The 20,608-nt window shown below is 31.4% G+C and overlaps 1 protein-coding gene across 2 annotated transcripts in view; it reads right to left on the bottom strand.

Annotated features, from left to right (window-relative positions):
- LOC134713367 (uncharacterized) overlaps positions 1 to 20,608 on the bottom strand; it is a 70,591-nt gene that overhangs the window by 25,786 nt on the left and 24,197 nt on the right. The window contains exons 1-10 of one of the 2 annotated variants that reach the window (XM_063574936.1): positions 20,094 to 20,403; positions 15,428 to 15,563; positions 13,311 to 13,500; positions 12,524 to 12,673; positions 10,992 to 11,079; positions 10,503 to 10,627; positions 9,540 to 9,598; positions 8,716 to 8,788; positions 7,753 to 7,837; positions 6,275 to 6,350 (exon numbers count right to left, since the gene is read on the bottom strand). In XM_063574936.1, the coding sequence (XP_063431006.1) occupies positions 6,275 to 6,350; positions 7,753 to 7,837; positions 8,716 to 8,788; positions 9,540 to 9,598; positions 10,503 to 10,627; positions 10,992 to 11,079; positions 12,524 to 12,673; positions 13,311 to 13,500; positions 15,428 to 15,563; positions 20,094 to 20,366 (1,255 nt within the window). In that variant the 5' untranslated portion in view covers positions 20,367 to 20,403. Of the gene's footprint in view, positions 1 to 6,274; positions 6,351 to 7,752; positions 7,838 to 8,715; positions 8,789 to 9,539; positions 9,599 to 10,502; positions 10,628 to 10,991; positions 11,080 to 12,523; positions 12,674 to 13,310; positions 13,501 to 15,427; positions 15,564 to 20,093; positions 20,404 to 20,608 lie in introns of those variants that run through there. The other variant, XM_063574937.1, reaches the window with a different exon arrangement.

The raw sequence follows: 20,608 nt of genomic DNA, 5'->3' as shown, positions 1-20,608 counted from the left end.
GTTTTAAAGTAATCCATCTAAATACTTTTTATAAAAAAAAAAACAAGAGGAATTCAAATTATCACACAGAAACCATATCACAAAAACAATTTGTTTTCTAGTAACAACTCTGCATTATGACCTGTTGACAACCAAAATAAATAGGCCAATCACCTTCGTCTTTATTACTATTATACTATATCCCTTTTTGGGCACACTACGTTTGCGCACATTTGGGGATTAAAATATTTTACGTTTGCGCGCAGCTTTTGATTACATATGCGCGCATTTATTTTACAGGTAATCTCAGGTAAAAACATAAATAAAAATTATATTAAGTTATAAACAACTTAATTTTTTTTTGTATTTTCATATTAATCAATTATTAATTTTAAAAATATTCAAATTATATACTGTTCATATTGAATTCTAAAAGCAAGTAAAAACTCTGTTACAGCTTAAGGTCAAGTTACAATATATGAATGGGCTATGTCACGGATTTCCTTAAAATTTTGCAAACACCTTTGACTTATTGAATTGTGTCTGGTTTCGAAAAAAATCTGCGGTTTTATCTCTTTTTTCCCTGCCTTATGAGACTTATACTAAAGGAAGGGGTACTGATACTTGTAAATAATTGAACAAATTAATAGATTAATAAGCATTATTACCTGTTTTTCCCTAAAACAATACAGATTGAATACTTTCAAAATATGTGCCCAAGTTTTGATAACATTAAGAATGGAAATGGGGAATGTGTCAAAGAGGCAACATACTAAGACTAACGGAAGGGATACTGATACTTATAAATAATTGAACAAATCAATAGATAAATAAGCATTATTACCTGTATTTTACCTGAGTTTACCTGAGTTTACTTGCCAAAAAAATGCGCGCAAATGTAATGGAAAGCTGCGCGCGAACGTAATGATTTTTGCGCGCAAATGTAATGGTAATGCACGCAAACGTAATGCACCGCCCTTTTTTGGTTAAAATAAATTAAAGAAAACTCAAGATTTTATCCAGAAAAGCATTTGTTCAAGATGGAAGGACAGGCAGTCAAAGAACTCCAAAATGCAAGGAATATTAGCTTAAACAAACAAAAATGTCCAAGAAATAACAATTAGGTACCTTCCTTCTAGTATATTGGAGAACTTATATTTACAGTCAAATCCAAAAAAGGATAGCCTTCATTAATGATCCATCTAGAAATCAACTTATCTTAATATTGATTATCTGCATCAATTTTCTTAATGTGATAGACATGTCTTCATTGTATTTTCAATACTCTTGAAATTTAAAACTAAAGGAGATGGTGATAAAAAAATTGATTACTCTCCATAAAAAAAAGTAAACCAAATTTAACCTTAAGGTGGTACCCAACACTTTCACTAAAATTAATTTGGCTCGTTTAATTTTGATAAAAATTTGACAAAGTATTTACTTTAACCCTTTAACAAAAATATAAAAATTTCAAAATCTTTGAACCAACTGTTTTGTCAGAAAAAATACACTGGTTATATAGCAGTTTGACAAACACTAATTTTGATCATTGAGAAGCTTAATATTCCCTTAACAACAGAACGTAATTAAAACGTTTAGCTGATTTTACAGAGTTATCTCCCTGTAGTGTTAGGTACCACCTTAAGGGTATGCAATCTGCTGTTCGAGGGTACAAAAAATTCATCAAAATTTTAAACATTTTTCTTTTCATTTATGAATTATGTACCATTTATGGTATAGAACCACTAATTCAGGCACAGTCGGAAAGAACATACAAGAAAGTAGTACATATTTTAAACAAAATTGTTCCTACGCATAGCTGTATCTATGTCAATAGTGGGAATATTTGGGTAGTTTTTGTATCAAATGAAAGCTTGGGGACTTGGGATCACTGTAGAACCCTTGGTAAAAGTTTTACTTGAATAATAAAAAAGTATATAAAATTGAATAGGAGGGCAAATTTGGCCTGTTGTTCGGATCAGAAGTACCTGTTTTTGTACTATAAAACTTTGGGGAACCATGCCCAGTTCACTCTAATATGCAATTAAAGGTATGTTGATTCTTTCAGCACAAGTTAGGATAAGGTACAGTTTTGACATGAAATAACTGCCACTTTATTTGAACTTAAGACAAAGTAGCCATAAATGCTTGAAATTGTAGAATTTAACATAGAATGCAATGGGGCTCTGAATTAGTGGTTCTATACCTTATCAGAGCCTGCCCAGCGTATGACCTTCCGGAAATCTCAGCGCAAACTAAAATTTAACAAAGGAACCACAAACAAGTATGTGTCCCTAGTACTCAGATGCCCCATCCACACTATCATTATTTATGTTTAGTGGACCGTGAAAGTTGGGTAAAACTCTAATTTGGCATTAAAATTAGAAAGATCATATCATAGGAAACATGTGTAATAAGTTTCAAGTTGATTGGACTTCAACTTCATCAAAAACTACCTTGACCAAAAACTTAAACCTAGCTGAAGAGGGACAGAAAGACAAAAGAACAAAGGAACAGTCGCACAGACCAGAAAACATAACGCGCAGAAATGGGGCATAAAAAATACATCCTAATGTTTTCATCTTCAATGCATTATTCTAATTAATGAAACAAATCACAGATCAACAATCAATACCTGGCCCGAATGATCATAGTCTGGATTTATCTGTACCATGGTTTGTTTGATGTTGCTTGTCTGTGTTTGTTTGTCTAGTGTTTCAGAGAAGTCACAAGGGGCTGATGTTTGATATGGTCTGTTGTTCCTGATGTATTTTTGACAATGTTTTTATCCCCCTTTGATGTAATACTATTGTGCATTAAATGTGCATGTCTATAGCTATAACATTATTGGGTTCCACAAGAACACACAAAATTGGGTAAAATATGACCCTAAATTGTCAAAGCCCTGTACTTCCTCATTATCAGTCTGGAAGTTTCAACATAATTTGAGCATGTTAAGAGCATTGTACTACATCAGTCAAAACATGGTCAAAGTCTGATAACTCTAGCAAAACTGTAAATTCAAAATGGAGCATTCATGGAATAGTTTATGGTCCAAATAACATGATAGAAAAATGTCTTATTCAGTTTTCAGAGGAGGAATATTGTTCATAGATTGTTAGGAAAAGATGGAGGGGCAGGTGAATGGAAATACAGAGGAGTGGTTATAACGCAAAGAGAGCATGCTCTATAAACAACAGCAACAACAAAATCTCAATTTCTTTGGGTCAAAAACATATTTATTTATACTAGAATACCTCAATGTGCACCTTTTTATGTTCTGAAATTTAAACATATAAATGTTTTCTTAATGTTTTACATAACTAACTATTGCAGATTTATTTCAAATGTTTCAAAATACATTTTGAAGTTTATAATCTTAAACAGGGTTTCCGCTGGCGGTCGCCATTTTCGCAATTTGCGAAAAAATAATAATTTTGGCGATTAAAATTCGTCATTGGCGAAAGAATTTGGCCAAAGAAATATATAAAACGATTTATCTTGTTTATTTACTTTTTTCGGGTTTCTCTGACTTTACCGATCAAACAATACTCGGAATTCACCTTGAACTCGTTAAGATTTTGACAGAAAATCAATAATCAGCTGATTGCATTCATAGCTATCGACATCAAAGGACTAATTAATAAAGGTGTTGAGATTGTATGATATGACAAAATGGTAGGGTTAAATGGCTTCTGTCACATGTCACAATAGGGATTCTATTAACCACTTTGCAAAGCACGTGTTTGAAGCAAAATGTTTACGCTTCCTCTTCTTCTTTTAATGAATGTTCAGAAAAGAAAATTGTTGTTATGACGAAAAATGTTCAAAAGCAAGAAAGGTCTCTGATTTAAAACGTTATCATTTAACTTTCATTTAGATCTTTGATTTGAGTGGGTATTTCAAAGTCGTTTCAGTGACACACGTGTTTCAAGCATATAGTTTTACTTATTTACGATGGTCTAGAAAAGAAAACTCGTTATGAAGAAATCTATTCAAAAGGTTGGCATGAGAGCAAGCCTTAAATGTAATGACTACACCTTACACGAGGGATCAATTCCAAGTGATAAGATGCTTCGTTTTGTTATAAAAAACACACTTCTTATTTAGGGGGTTGGGGGGAAGGGGGGAGGGGGCTGGAAAAAAAAGAAAATTTTAAAAGAAAAATATATTTGTGTTACTTGGCGAAAAAAATTATAGAGTGGCGAAAAATATATTGTTTTGGCGAAAGAGGTGGCCAAAAAAATAATTGACCCAGGGGAAACCCTGATCTTAAATATGTAAGTTAAAATAAGGTTATTTATTCATGGTCTTGTTTTCTCACTATTTGTATTTTTTTATTTATACATATTATACCATGTTCAAATCATATTTCTAAAATTGCTAAAATTACATTGTAATGTAAGTAAACGTTAACTTGCTTAACTTTCTTATAGGTATATAACCACTAATTCCTAGCCCCATTGCTTTCTATGCTAAATTCTGCAACTTGTGCTGAAAAATTCAACATACCCTTAATTGCATAAATTAGAGTTAACTGGTTCTAGAAAGTTTAATAGTACAAAAACAGGTACTTCTGATCTGAACAACAGGACAAATGTGCCCTCCTATCAAAATTTTATATAGTTTTATATCATTCAATAGAACCTTTAAACAATGATTCTACAATGATGCTGAGTACCTAAGCTTTCATTTGATACAAAAATTACCCAAATATTCCCTCTATTGACAAAGGTACAGCTATGCGTTGGAACTATTTTGTTTTAAATAATTGTGACCATAAAACAGTTATCATATAAAAAGATGTACCTACTCCCTTTGTGAAAACTGTATCTTATTGTCTTTCAATTTTTTTACAGTAAAAATTACTTTTTCAGATTATTGTTGACTGTCAGTCCCTTTCAGGGTTTCCGCTGGCGGTCGCCATTTTCGCAATTTGCGAAAAAAATAATAATTGTGGCGATAAAAATTCGTCATTTGCGAAAGAATTTGGCGAAAGAAATATATACATTGATTTATTTCCCTCCATCTTGTTTATTTACTTTTTCCGAGTTTCTCGGACTTTACCCGATCAGACAATACTCGGAATTCACCTTGACCTCATTACGATTTTGACAGAAAATCAATAATAAGCTGATTGCATTTTATAGCTATCGATAACAAAGGACTAATTAATAAAGGTGTTGATTGAATTGTTTGACAAAATGATATGGTTAAATGGCTTCTGTTAACTGTCACATACAGAATTTATTTACAGCTTTGCGACGCACGTGTTTGAAGCAAACTTTTGACGTCTCCTCTCCTTTCAAAGATAGTTAAGAAAAGAAATCTGTTGTTGTGAGGAAAAATGTTCAAAAGCAAGAAAAATCTCCGATTAATAACTTAATTATCCTGTGACTTTAATACTACTCTCAAGTCGTTTGAGTGACACACATGTTTCAAGCATAGTTTTTTTTTTACGTCTCACCTTTTTCACTTACAATGGTCAAGAAAAGAAAACTTTCGTTATGAAGAAATTTATCAAAAAGGTTGGGAACAACCCCTCGAATGAGAGTAACCCTTCAAGGTAATGATTACACATGAAATGAGGGATCAATTTCATGTGATGAAAGCTTTTGTTTTGTTGTAAAAACCACTTCTTAGTACAAAGGGGCACATCAGTATTTTTCTTTTAAAGAAACTTGCCCTACAAACTATACTGGTATTATATGATAAAAACCTGTCCATTAACTTGTTATATTCCAGGACTTACATCTTCTTTATTAATAAAAGAATAGAGGCACCTTTTGAGTTTGAGAGCATAATCATAGACACAATGGGAAAAAAAACATCTTATTTAAGGGAGGGGGGGGGGGTAGAAAAAAAGGTTAATTTTAAACAAAAATTTTATGTTACTTGGCGAAAAAAATAATAAAGTGGCGAAAAGTTTATTGTTTTGGCGAAAGAGGTGGCGAAAAATATAATTGACCCAGGGGAAACCCTGGTCCCTTTGTCTTGCTGCAAAAACCCTCAAGAAATATTTTAGAAACACAACTTTCTTTTTCTAATTGCAGGAAAAATCCCATCAATTTTGAAGTTCTTAAAGTGACAAATAAACAAGAATGTGTCCCCAGTACACAGATGCCCCAACCGCACAATCATTTTCAATGTTCAGTGGACCATGAAAACGGGGAACAGATGAACAGACACACAGACCAGAAAACATAATGCCCATAAATGGGGCATAAAAATCTGACGATACTGGGAAAATGCTGTTGAAAGTGCTTTTAAGAGAAACTGAAAGTTAATTCTTTACCTATTGTAGCCCTTTCTTTTTTGACTCTGTCATTGTCTCTTAGGAGGGTTTCAATCAATTTTTGCTGCCTATCAACCTGCAATTAAGAAATTATCTCCCTTTTATCAGTTACCAATAACTCATTATATACTATGTCAGTTTTTGTAAATAATATATAATTTGTATTTTGTATAAAATAAAGCTTTTATCACTTCTTTGAACACTATAGATAGTTAAGTTTTGTCATAGTTTGTTAAAAGTACAGCATTGTTATGAGAATCTGATAATTATCATTTTAATTCACAAACTGTATAGCGGATTATTTTTGCAGGGTGTAAATTTTTTGCTGAGAGAACAAAATTGCCAAAATAAATTTCTTCCAATTAAAAAGTGTACTTGCAAACGTATTGATAAAAGTTTTTAATCCGCCAAAATAATAAACACCAAATTTTTTATATACCTTATCATGTTTATTCAAAGAAAATATAAAAAAACTAGAGGTTCTTAAGAGCCTGTGTCGCTCACCTTGGTCTATGTGCATATTAAACAAAGGACACAGATGGATTCATGAGAAAATTGTGTTTTGGTGATGTGTTTGTAGATCTTACTTTATTGAACATTCTTGCTACTTCAATTTTCTCTATCTGTAATGAACTTGGCCCTTTAGTTACAAAGGAAAATATTTTGTAAAAACTTGCCAAGATTTACCAAATTGATGAAAATTGTTAAAAATTGACTATAAAGGGCAATAACTCCTTCAGAGGTCAACTGACCATTTTGGTCATGGTGACTTATTTGTAAATCTTACTTTGCTGAACATTATTGCTGCTTACTGTTTATCTCTATCTATAATAATATTCAAGATAATAACTGAAAAAGGCAAAATTTCCTTAAAATTACCAATTCAGGGGCAGCAAACCTACAACCAGTTGTCAGATTCATCTGATTGTGGCCAAGTATGATTAAGTTTGGCCCAGTAGTTTCAGAGGAGAAGATTTTTGTAAAAGTTAACTACGACGGACAACAGACGAGATCCATGATGTACGCCAAGCAATGAGAAAAGCTCACTTGGCCCTTTGGGCCAGGTGAGCTTAAAATCTGTTGGATCTCCCTCATAGGAAGCTCTAATGCCTTGCCCGGCTTTGGCTCTACTTTTTGTACAATTTGGGATTATAGCATGTCATCTTTTTAATAAGCTTTTGATATTTTGGCCTTGAGTATCACTAAAGAGACATTTATTGTCAAAATGTGCATCTGGTGCAGAAAATTGGTACCGTTAATGTTATTACTTTGAAACATTATTTGAATGGCAGTTCTTTTCATATATAGAAAGAAACAAAATTATTTTCAGTGTTTTGAGACAAAACATCTTGTTAACACACTAACAAAAGATGAGAAATGGATAAAGGAAAGAGGAACTGACACAGTGACGAACAAATTAACCCATTCACAATAGACAAGACACAATGACAATGAATAAAACATAAAATCCTCCTTACCAATGCTTTGAGCTGTATAATTTCATGTTTCATTCTCATAACTATGGATACTTGATTCTGGTAAACTTCTGTTGTTTTTGATTTCCTACAAAATTTTCAAGCGGACAAAAATGAAATAATCTTTTTAAAGCACTTAATTTCTTCATCTTCATCAGTTTATTTATATATCTTTAAATTTTATAAATGCTCTCTTAACAAAACAAAACTCTTTTTTCATATTTTAAACTAACTAGTAGAATTAGTGGAGTATCTTCAAAGGAAAAATTTAATTTTAAAATATTGGTATGTTGTTTTATTATAAGAATGTTTAGATATGACATAAATTTAAGCATAAAACATAAAACAGGTTAAACTCTACAAAATTAACCCTGATCAATACAGTTTTAAAGCAAATCCTGTAGTTTTTATATCGCCGCGATATAGCCTTTTTGTGCTAATGCGGCGTAAAGCAACCAACAATCAATCAATCAATGTAGTTTTTATGAGGTGCACCATCCACATTATTATTTTCTATGTTCAATGGACGGTGAAAATGAGGGAAAATCTCAAATTTGGATTAAAATTAGAAAGATCATATCATAAGGAACATGTGTACTAAGTTTCAAGTTGATTGGACCTCAACTTCATCAAAAACTACCTCGACAAAAAACTTTAACCTGAAGCGGGACAAACGTACAGACAAATGAACAGACAAACAGACGCACAGACCAGAAAACATAATACCCATAAATGAGGCATATCAACTCTAATAATGAATTGTAATAAGATATAAACCATGAATCATATTTGTTATGTTACTCAACAGGTGTGTATGTAATCGACAAAAAACTAAACACTACACTCCATGAGTGGAGATCCGAGATAGATATAGTAACACACAGATAATAATAAACACTGTAAATGTTCTAGCTAATCTAACTGGTTTGCTTGAAAATAATTGGCACTTATATAAAATGTACTCACCATTTATTAAACTCTTGTTCTAATTCAAATACTTCAAAGTCTGGTATTTTGATTGTCTTTAGTAATGAATGCCCTGAAAATAATATATATATCAATTATATAACAAAAATATGTGAAGCAAATTTCATGGACTTCATATATTTATAGACTGGCATGTGTAAAAACTCCCTTACTGGAATACCATACAAAATTTATTTAGAGGCTTGCATGTATTGAAACTCCCTATATACAAAATTTCCTCAATTTAAATCTTACTTTAATAGAATTGATAACTTCAGCATTCTGTTTCCTTTATTTTTACTTTTGTTTGTATTGGTAAGTATTACATATAAAAAGAAGATGTGTTATGATTGCCAATGAGACAACTCTCCAGAAGAGACCAAAATGACACAGAAATTAGAAACTATAGGTCACCCTACAGCCTTTTACAATGAACAAAGCCCATACCACATAGTCAGTAGTTTTCTATTAGACTTAATCTGTCAGGAATACTTTTTTTAAGAATAAACTTTGAACTTAAAATAAAATGCAAATTCAAACTGGCATAAAAGTATAAAATAGCCTATGTTTGGGGAGATAATCTATCATTTAAAAATTGAATACTTAAGATTTTTGTCTTAATTGAATTACCATTTAATCTTAAGGTGGTACCTAACACTACAGGGAGATAACTCTATAAAATCGGGTAAATTACAAATTTTTTGGAAATATTTATATTTCGTCAAAGGGTCAAAATAAATAATTTGTCAAAATTTTATGAAAATTAAACACGCCAAATTAATTTTAGTAAAGGTGTTGGGTACCACCTTAATTGGTTGACTAACCTGAGAAGCCAGGTAAGTAGCACATCAATGTACAATTTGTGAACTGTTCTGCTAAATCACTGGAAAAGAAAAAAGTACATTTTATAATTCAAAAATTTATATTCTATTTTAATGTCAGTTCCTTAATCGGTAACATTGATTCAGACATATAAAAAAATATCTGCATGTGTATCAACTATGCTCAGGTAGGACAGCCATGTTGGGCCTTCTAGATGTTTATCTATTTATCATTTATATGTATGTTCTAATCAATTTTGTTTTTAGAAGTCAAAACTATAATCTTCCTGACAGGCTTTAATAGAATAAAAAAAAAAAAATGCAAGCACAATTCCTCCAGTAAGGGGTTTAGTATCATACCATTATACAATATATAAGGACATAACCTGTACCATGCCAACAACTGGTTTTATAATAAATGTGTTTATTTCCTTTGCAAAGAACCTATGAGTGAATCAATATTAATACCATAATATGTCATACTTAATGACCTAACAACAGTATTAACTATCAATATTCCTTCTGAATAAGTCTGTGTAAAGGTTTAGTTAGCTTTCGAGGTGAATGCCAACATTTTTGTACTTTGTAAAGAATATTTCCATAAATTATTGTATGTGAAATACTTGAAAGTATAAGAAGTCTGCATGTTGATTTATATTTTCCAATGATGTCCTTGTACAGATAAAATTTGTAAGTTTCTTTACTAGAAATTGTATCATATTATTACATTTCATCCTTGATAATATGCTATAATCTATGTTCAATTGTTTACAAAATGTTATTGGTTTAATATTAGTAACCAAATCTTTTCTAAATAATGGTATGGTAAAAGTATCTTCAAACTACCATGTGACAGATCACTGCTCAAGGTACATTTTTTATAATACTAACAGGAGGTAAAAGTAAGAGGTCCTTTGAGTAGAACAATCAGATTTTTCTTCTAACTTGAAACCTTTATAAACCTACCTCCATCTACTGTTTAACACAATATCATCAGAAAATCCATACTTCTGGAAAAAGTCGACTGCAGCATTGTCTGCATGTACAACAACAGCATCATACTGGCCTACTATAGCTGGGTCTATAATTTGCTAAAATAATAAATAATCATCCAGGCTATGACAAACTGCTATTCTTTTAAATAAAAGTGATCTAATTACTGTTTGGCTAGTGTTCAAGAATTATTTTGTGGTTTTGGATATATTCCATTATAAATTTTTGATATATTTACAATTCATATCAAATTAATCTTACTCAATGATCTCCATTAGCTATGCATTTTTTTCAAATAAAACAGACAAAACAATCAATGAAGTAGAAAGTAAAAAAAAAAATACACAACAACTTTTTAAAATAAAATAGTGATATAACCTTTAATGCCTTTCAAGCTCTTCATTTATAAGATGCTTCTGAGAGTATAACTGAGCGTGTTAAAAGTTATACAAAAAGTTTTACCTGAAGAAGATATTTGCCTAACCCATACTTCCTAAATCTTTTTCTCACGGTGACCAATGTAAGATGTACCACTCTTTCTTTGTGTTTACTATACAAAAAAAATAAAATAACTAATATTATGATCTTTGCTGTTATATAAGTACAGATTATAACATGCCCTTTTCAATTTCGGCCCTGGTATCATCCTGACACTCCCATATCAGCCCTTAGGCTTTAGCAAAGGGCTGATATGGGTCGATGGATGATACCAGGGCCATATGGAAAATGCCATGCAATAATCTATAATTACAACATCGTCATTGTTTGCCGTTGTCTTTAAGGACACAATGACGTCACATCATTTGGAATCAGGGCACAATATCAATATACTCTTTCTTGCCCTGGGAAATTTTAAGGTTATTGCATATGCAAAACCTAAGGTATTCATAACAAATATGTGATAAATAAGAAAACACTTTAGTTTGAGGTATTACAAGTGCTTTCTTGGATGTTTTCCCCTCATTTCCTTTAAAAAAGTTTTTTTCAATCTTATATTTCAAATGACTGTAAGCAAATAAACACAATTCATGAAAGGTCAGAAAAAAATACTCTTCTGTCCATTATTTTGTACATGAATTAGGCCATTAGTTTTCTCATTTGAATTGCTTTACATTGACATTTCGGGGCCTTTTATAGCTGACAATGCAGTATGGGTTTTGCCCATTATTAATGCTGTACAGTGACCTCTAGTTGTTAATTTCTGTGTCAGTTTGTCTCTTGTGGAGAGTTGTCTCATTGGCAAACAAGCCACAACTTCTTGTTTTATATTTTTTTATCTGAACTCCAAATGCTATGTCAAGGAGCATTTCTAACAGTTGTCTTTTTCAAGAAAATTGCTATTATCTTTCTTTGATCTTCATTAAACATGAATTGCATTGAAGATTAAAACTTGATAATAATATCTTAATAGATATGAGTTAAATAATGAGAGAAGAAATATTAGATTTAATCTATAAATATCTTACATGTATTTTTTCTCGTTATAATGTAGCACAGCCAAGAATTCTATTTTCTACTCCACATGATATCTATAAATATCTTACATGTATTTTTTCTCATATGTAGCACAGCCAAGAATTCTATTTTCTACTCCACACAATTATCTATAAATATCTTACATGTATTTTTTCTCATATGTAGCACAGTCAAGAATTCTATTTTCTACTCCACACGATAATCTATAAATAACTTACATGTATTTTTTCTCATATGTAGCACAGCCAAGAATTCTATTTTCTACTCCACACGATAATCTATAAATAACTTACATGCATTTTTTCTCATATGTAGCACAGCCAAGAATTCTATTTTCTACTCCACACGATAATCTATAAATAACTTACATGTATTTTTTCTCATATGTAGCACAGCCAAGAATTCTTATTTCTACTCCACGCGATAATCTATAAATAACTTACATGTATTTTTTCTTATATGTAGCACAGCCAAGAATTCTATTTTCTACTCCACACGATAATCTATAAATAACTTACATGTATTTTTTCTCATATGTAGCACAGCCAAGAATTCTATTTTCTACTCCACAATCTGACTCTTCTATCTTATTTTTAGATTTTCTCTGTTTTCTTCTTTGAACTGCTGTTTTTATAAATGAGTTAATACCTAGTGAAAAGTCTTCTTCTCTGAAAAGTACAAAATTTTATACTGAACATAAATGAATAAAAAGCATGAAATGAGTAAGTTCATAAAAGGCTAAAACTGGCCCTTGGATTTTGATATTTTTTAATCTGGCCAGGATTCTGTAAATGTTAAAAAAACAGTTAGGATATATCTATTACATGCAATACAAACTTTACATTGAAGACCCATTGGTGGCTATCGGCTGTTGTCTGTTCTATGGTCAGGTTGTTGTCGCTTTGACACATTCCCCATTTCCTTTCTCAATTTTATTTACTTCTTTTGGTATATCACATTATAAATTACCATAATTCTACAGTATACGTGTTGTTACAACAGTGTTGGTTCAATTTCACCATGGTTTATAACAGTTTTCTAGTAAAAGGTAACTTTGGTCAAATCCTCCAATCCAGAAAATTCACAAACCTTACTGCACATTTGTTAAATGATGTGCAAAATCTATGACAATAATTATAACATTAGACCTTGATCTAAATTTTCTCCTGATATTTATAAACCTTACTGGACATACACACTAGATGAAAATGCATACAAAATAACAGCATAAACTGGCAACAAGACATACTAAAAACTACACAGAGTAAACATATTTCTAGTTTTCAAACAAGGGAGATAACTCACTCATCCTCCTCGTCTTCTTCCTCTTCCTCAGATTCTGTATCACTATAAACACCAGCAAATTTACTAGGAGTTGATTCTCCTTCTTCATATTTATCTTTTCCATCTTCATCTTCTTTTATTTCATTTTCTGGTTCTTTTTCTTTTTTACCACTTTTACACAATTTATGCTCTTCCATATCAATGATCGTGTCTAAAAAAAAATTAATGTTTATGTTTTTTTATATTTTATTATTTGAAGTTAATAATTTTAGAATAAAAAGAGTAATGGTATTACTATGTTCAGCATTTATTTATTTCAGTATTGTTGCAATTTAAGATATTTGATAGAGGTCTATAAAGTACATGTATTGAATTTGAATCAAAGGGGCCTAATCCTAACCATTTTACTGTAATCAAATATTGCTTCAATCTTACTGGGTTTTTTTATCAGTAGTTTTCTAGCAGTTATCCCTCTTTCTATTTTGTATTCAGAAGTAAGCTTTTTACTATTCATAAGGCCATTATGATATTTTTTTAAGTTTATATGTTCAGCCCAGCATAAATCATGAAAAATGGAAAACTATGTAAAGAACAAGTAAACAGATCTGACTTTTATATCTCTGACAATTACTATCGTTCTGGCCCATTTTTTTCGTATTATACCTTTTATATCTCTAACAATTACTAATGTTCTGGCCCATTTTTTTCGCATTATACCTTTTAAGGTGGTACCTAACACTACAGGGAGATAACTCTGTAAAGTCAGCTAAACGTTTTAATTACGTTGTGTTGTAAAAGGTATACTAAGCTTCTCAATGATCAAAAATGGTGCTTGTCAAACTGCTATAAAACCAGTATAATTTTTCTGACAAAACGGTTGGTTCAAAATATTTTAAATTTTTATAGTTTTGTTAAAGGGTCAAAGTAAATACTTTGACAAAATTTTATGGAAATTAAACGAGCCAAATTAATTTTAGTGAAAGTGTTGGGTACCACCTTAAATCTCTAACAATAACTATTGTTCTGGCCCATTTTTCACATTTTACCTTTTATATCTCTGACAATAACTATTGTTCTGGCCCATTTTTCACATTTTACCTTTTATATCTCTAACAATAACTATTGTTCTGGCCCATTTTTCACATTTTACCTTTTATATCACTAACAATAACTAATGTTCTGGCCCATTTTTCACATTTTACCTTTTATATCTCTAACAATAACTATTGTTCTGGCCCATTTTGCACATTTTACCTTTTATATCACTAACAATAACTATTGTTCTGGCCCATTTTTCACATTTTACCTTTTATATCACTAACAATAACTAATGTTCTGGCCCATTTTTCACATTTTACCTTTTATATCTCTAACAATAACTAATGTTCTGGACCATTTTTCACATTTTACCTTTTACATCTCTAACAATAACTAATGTTCTGGCCCATTTTTCACATTTTACCTTTTATATCTCTAACAATAACTATTGTTCTGGACCATTTTTCACATTTTACCTTTTATATCTCTAACAATAACTAATGTTCTGGCCCATTTTTCACATTTTACCTTTTATATCTCTAACAATAACTAATGTTCTGGCCCATTTTTCACATTTTACCTTTTACATCTCTAACAATAACTATTGTTCTGGACCATTTTTCACATTTTACCTTTTATATCTCTAACAATAACTATTGTTCTGGCCCATTTTTCACATTTTACCTTTTACATCTCTAACAATAACTAATGTTCTGGCCCATTTTTCACATTTTACCTTTTACATCTCTAACAATAACTAATGTTCTGGCCCATTTTTCACATTTTACCTTTTATATCTCTGACAATAACTATTGTTCTGGCCCATTTTTCACATTTTACCTTTTATATCTCTGACAATAACTATTGTTCTGGCCCATTTTTCACATTTTACCTTTTATATCTCTGACAATAACTATTGTTCTGGACCATTTTTCACATTTTACCTTTTATATCTCTAACAATAACTAATGTTCTGGCCCATTTTTCACATTTTACCTTTTATATCTCTGACAATAACTATTGTTCTGGACCATTTTTCACATTTTACCTTTTATATCTCTAACAATAACTATTGTTCTGGCCCATTTTTCACATTTTACCTTTTATATCTCTAACAATAACTATTGTTCTGGCCCATTTTTCACAGACAGTAGAATAAAGAACATCAGGAGTCATTTCAGACAGAGATACATCATATAGTCCTATCACTGAATGCAGTAGGTCTTTGTTAGATATCTTAAATAGTAAACAAAATGTTAATATACATGTACCTTTCCTTAACAGTATATTCTAGCTTAAACTAAGAGGAACACACACAACTTGATTAAACATCCCTTTTATGTTTCTAATGCATTGTACATTGTATGTATTTGTATTTATTATACTATAACATAACATTTGAGAAAATTTTCTTGTTATTTAATTATGAAAAATTGTATGTGAATCTATAGAATAGAAATGACAAAAAAACACTTTCCTACAAATGCTAGTACTTAATAATATTCATTTTCTGATTATTTTCTTTGAAGAAAAACAGCTTATCTCTACAAAAATATTTGTGTTTTTTTCTCGAACTATTGTATATAAACCAACCGGCGTTTTGCATTTGCGCCGATCTGCATTTCATTTGCGCCGATTTTTTTACAGGTAAATTACAGGTAAGTTACAGGTGAAATGATATAAAAAGATGTGGTATGAGTGCCAATGAGAAAACTCTCCATCCCAGTAATGTTATTTTCATTTCTTATTAAAGATCTCTTCCGTTAGCCAGTTGTACATATGTTATGAATTGTCAATTATAACATGTATATATAACTGTTGTCTCCTGCTTAAAATCAACAAGTAAAAACCTAAGATGAAAGCACTTAGTTTGTTTATACTAAAATGACTAATTAAAAATATATGTACAGCATTCAAAATCCATAAAAACGGAATACATTCAAATCATATATCATAAATCTGTCTTTCTGAGTATGTTTAGGCAATACATCTAATATATTCCTTTCTTATGATTTCGTCTCTTATATATTCTGATATTTGGCGTAATTGTCAATAACGAATGCCATCTTTTTTTTGTCTGGCACCAAACTGGTGGGGGCATTTCTAGAGTTTGCATTTTCTCACAAGGAAGCTATTAAACCAAGAGTTCCAAATGGTGAAGTTAAATTCATCCCTTCGTTAATTTTATGGACGCCAGCACTAATTGGTTGTCCATTATATGGAATGTGTACTTGTACATTGTCTAAGAATGTATGACATTTTTCATCAGAAGGAGCGGAGCGTCAGACAATGTCAAATGTGTTCGCAGTCATCGATTTCATTTAGGGAAAGGAATGGTAACCCGAAACATTGGGATAGCCATTTACCAATTGCAATGTCACTTGATTTGTCTTTATACTCTGTGCTCAGCCAATGTAAAAGTATGAACTTACCTGTAAATCCAATTAGGAAAAAATATTAAATCGGCGCAAATGAAAATATGAAATCGGCGCAAATGAAAGAATGAAAAATTTCAAAATCGGCGCAAATGTCATACGCCCAAACCAACTTTAATTTGTTAACAAAATTTATAAAAAAAATATCAAAGATGATCAAGTAATTGTTAAAAAAACAAATTGTCTAAGTGGCTTGGCACTTAAATGGCTTCATCATCATGGTGCAAATAAATAAATCTTTTGCACGACTTAAATTAAATAAATCTTGAATTTTCAAGATAATGACACATTTCCTAAACTTTAATATGAATATATGTAGTAAATAGTAAATATTTCAAGACATTTCAGTTATATATTCATACAATTGTCAACAAATTATTTGTGAATTTTTGTCCTACCAAATTTGTGACTTTGTGTCCTGTGACTTTCTGTCCGTTTACCGTTTGACCATCCTGTTCACTTGTGATAATGTGCTTTTATTATCAAGTAAATTATAATAATTCTCCAAGTATAGTACCTGAATGGTTTTTTTTTATCATTTTTCTAAACATTTGTTCAATTTCTTGATCATGTTGGTATAAAAAATATAGTTTTCTTTAGAGATGTGAAGATCAAACGAGAGCATACATGTATTAGTTGCAAACACTAGCTATACACTCTTGATTTCCATGGACAAATTATAAAATTTCATTAACAACTTAAATAAAATACTGATAATGCAAAATTAAACAATGTACAATTACAATGAGGGGGGCAGGACCTTTTTCAGGATATCAGGATCGAGTGCTTTTATGCTTGGGATTTGGGGATTTATCCTTTCAGTATTCGAGAATAATTTTTTTTCGAATTTAGGGCTGTAAGCTTGGTGCCTTACGGCAGGGGGTCTGAGGGCCGCTTAATGTACGCAGAAGCTCAAGGCTTACCCTTGAAATTGAAGTAGAAGTCTGAATTAAAATTATAGGCAGGTGTAACATGCATTCGGCGAAGTGGAACGCCCACAAAGCTGTAAGCTTGGTGCCTTACAGCAGGGGGTCTGGGGGGCCGCTTAAGGCCCCAAGAAGGTCTGGCAAATATAGAGCAAAATCATGCATTCTCGCAATCTCCAGGCACCTAATTTCATCTTTCAAATGACCATTTTTTATGTATGAAATTGAAGAAAGAAAAAAAGATCTCAAAGAAATTTCATTTTTTTTTATGTTATAGTCTTTTATTTTTATTACCTTATGCTTAAAATTCATTTACTTTTAAGGGGGCTCCTGGGTATAAATCAATTTTTATTTCTAATATATATAAGCGTAAGCAAATTTACAGATCTAACATTGTTGGGTTGATGTTTAGACGAGTTGTATATATATATATATATATATATTAGAAATAAAAATTGATTTAGACGAGTTGTATATATATACAACTCGTCTAAACATCAACCCAACAATGTTAGATCTGTAAATTTGCTTTCGCAAATTTTTGGTTCTTCCCTCGCCGGATTTCGAACCCATGCTACTGTGATATCGTGACACCAAATCGCCTGCACTGCAGCCGTCAAAAAAAGAGCTTTCGGTGGTCATGTGTTACCTTTCCACGTCAGTTTTAATCTAGCGGTGTACTACAGTACATGATATATAAGGCATGAAGATGTTATTGTTTACAGATCAGCTAAATTATCTATAGTAAAGGATCCTACAAGATTTCGCTATATTTTTTTATAAATGAACTTTATCTTGTACTTAATCAATTTTAATAGAAAAATGAAATAAAAAAATTGGCTCACCGTTCATTTAAGCTCACAATCTGCCTCAGGAAGAAGCATACAATTTTGTTCATGTCCTTTTTTTCTGTTGAGCTAATAGGAGAAAAAGAGGTGATATCGAAATAAAAAAATAACCTACATGACCTAATTACAGAAATCACAATTATTTATTTTATGTATAGCTTATTTGAAAACAATAACAAAAAAACATAGGTCACAGAAGAGTTAAAAAAGATATTTCAAATTTAATGCCAAAAAATGACATTTTTGCACCAAAGGGAGATAATTTGGAGCTTTTTCAATAAAACATTTTAAAAGTCATCTGGCAAAAAATGTCTGAGGCCAAACCGATTTTTTTTTGGGGTTGGTTTTTATACCATATCATAAAGTAATAACTAATAGTGTAATATATAAAATTTGTAATGAAAAAATAAAGGTTTAATTTTTTGCTGATTTTTTTTTTGAACCCACAAGCCACCTTAAATCATACAATTATTTTTCAAGCATTGACAGAAAATTGATATACATTTTGTATCCTCTGATTTTCTCTTTTTTTTTGTAAACTGTTCAATAAGTCGGAAACATAAATCAGTTGGAAATGTTATTTATTTGGACCTCTCATTTGAGTCGACAATATTCCACTTTCATTTTTGTCCTTTGACCTTGATTCTCTGAACACCATGTGGGCTTTGAAAAATGAACTTCAAAAGATATTGTTTTCCAGATTCTGAACAATATGAACTTCTACGTATACACTTTCTTAAGTTTGACTGATATTATTCCATAACATAAGATTGTTATCCTATCTGATTGTCTTCACATTTGAAAAGCCCAAAAAAAGATAACGAGTTAATGACCAACATAACGTCTCTATTGTTATCGTTTAATGACCACCGGAACGTCTCTCTTGTCATCTTTCAAAAGAAACCATGCATTCTGACTTTAAATAGACAACCAATCAGTGACCTGAATTCATGTGAACTATATTTAGCCAAAGGTAAACACTGACTTTTCATCCTTGTTTATCGTGACGGCGACTTTGCGACAATACGTCTCACAGCTGCATGTAAACATTTGAAAAAGATCTTTTTTTCTTTTTGAATTTATATTTTTGTCAGTGAAGTAGCCAGCACTTGAAGCCACCATAAACAGGGGATTTCCGCCGGCTTCCAGCTTCAATGGAAAGCCCTGAATTCAGGTCCCCTCTGGCCCCCACCCTCTACAATGTTCTTGTTATTTTAATGATGTTTATTCAAATATCATTATATTTAACAATCAATTAAGAATTTAACTAAATGATGTTTATTCATACACAATCATTTAGGACTAATTAAATGGGGATAATATTTTCAATTTTGTATTGCATATTTTAGGGAGGGAGGGGGGGGGGGGACCTTCATCAGGATTCTGTGATCGGGTATTTTATTTAAAGCTCAGGATTTCGAGATTGATTCTCTTGGGATCTGGAAATTCTTTTTTTCAAATTTGGGAATGTCTTTGATAAGGGACCTCAAGATTTCATGTTCCTGGGATTTTCGAATTATTAAATAAGTATCATCTAAAGCATAAATAATTTCATACACCAGGTATTATTGAACTGTCTCCTGTGAAAGCTGCTGTCAGATTGCTGGGAGATAATTGCAAAAGACGTCGAAAGTCAACGAGCACCGGGTATCCAGTAACGCTCTTGCCGTCTTCACTTGTAAACGTTTGTTTTCCAGATAACTGGGCCCCAGGCCTACTGTACATATCATCGTCTTTGTCATCTTCCAGTTCCATCAATGCATTTTTAAACATCTGAAGTTCTACTGGCCCTAACGCGCTGAAACCTGCCAAGTTTATTTTGTCGGCCATATGTCAACAAAGCAGGTCCGCGGTGAATAACCATGCATTTAAAATAAAAAAAACAGAGTCGGTCATTTCGTTTCCGAATGTACACATCTACCCGAAATAATTACGATTAAAAACTTCTTCCTTGTTTACTGTGCCATGTTCCTCTGGAGCACTATCGCAAAAAATTCTAAGGGAGAAATCAAATCTATCTATAAATAATATAATGTGAAAAAATTAAGAGGTAAATAATAATAAAAAAAGTG

This window comes from Mytilus trossulus, chromosome 1 (genome assembly GCF_036588685.1).
Source record: "Mytilus trossulus isolate FHL-02 chromosome 1, PNRI_Mtr1.1.1.hap1, whole genome shotgun sequence".
Taxonomy (NCBI): Eukaryota; Metazoa; Mollusca; class Bivalvia; order Mytilida; family Mytilidae; genus Mytilus; species Mytilus trossulus.
This window is presented reverse-complemented; position numbering and strand designations above follow the sequence as displayed.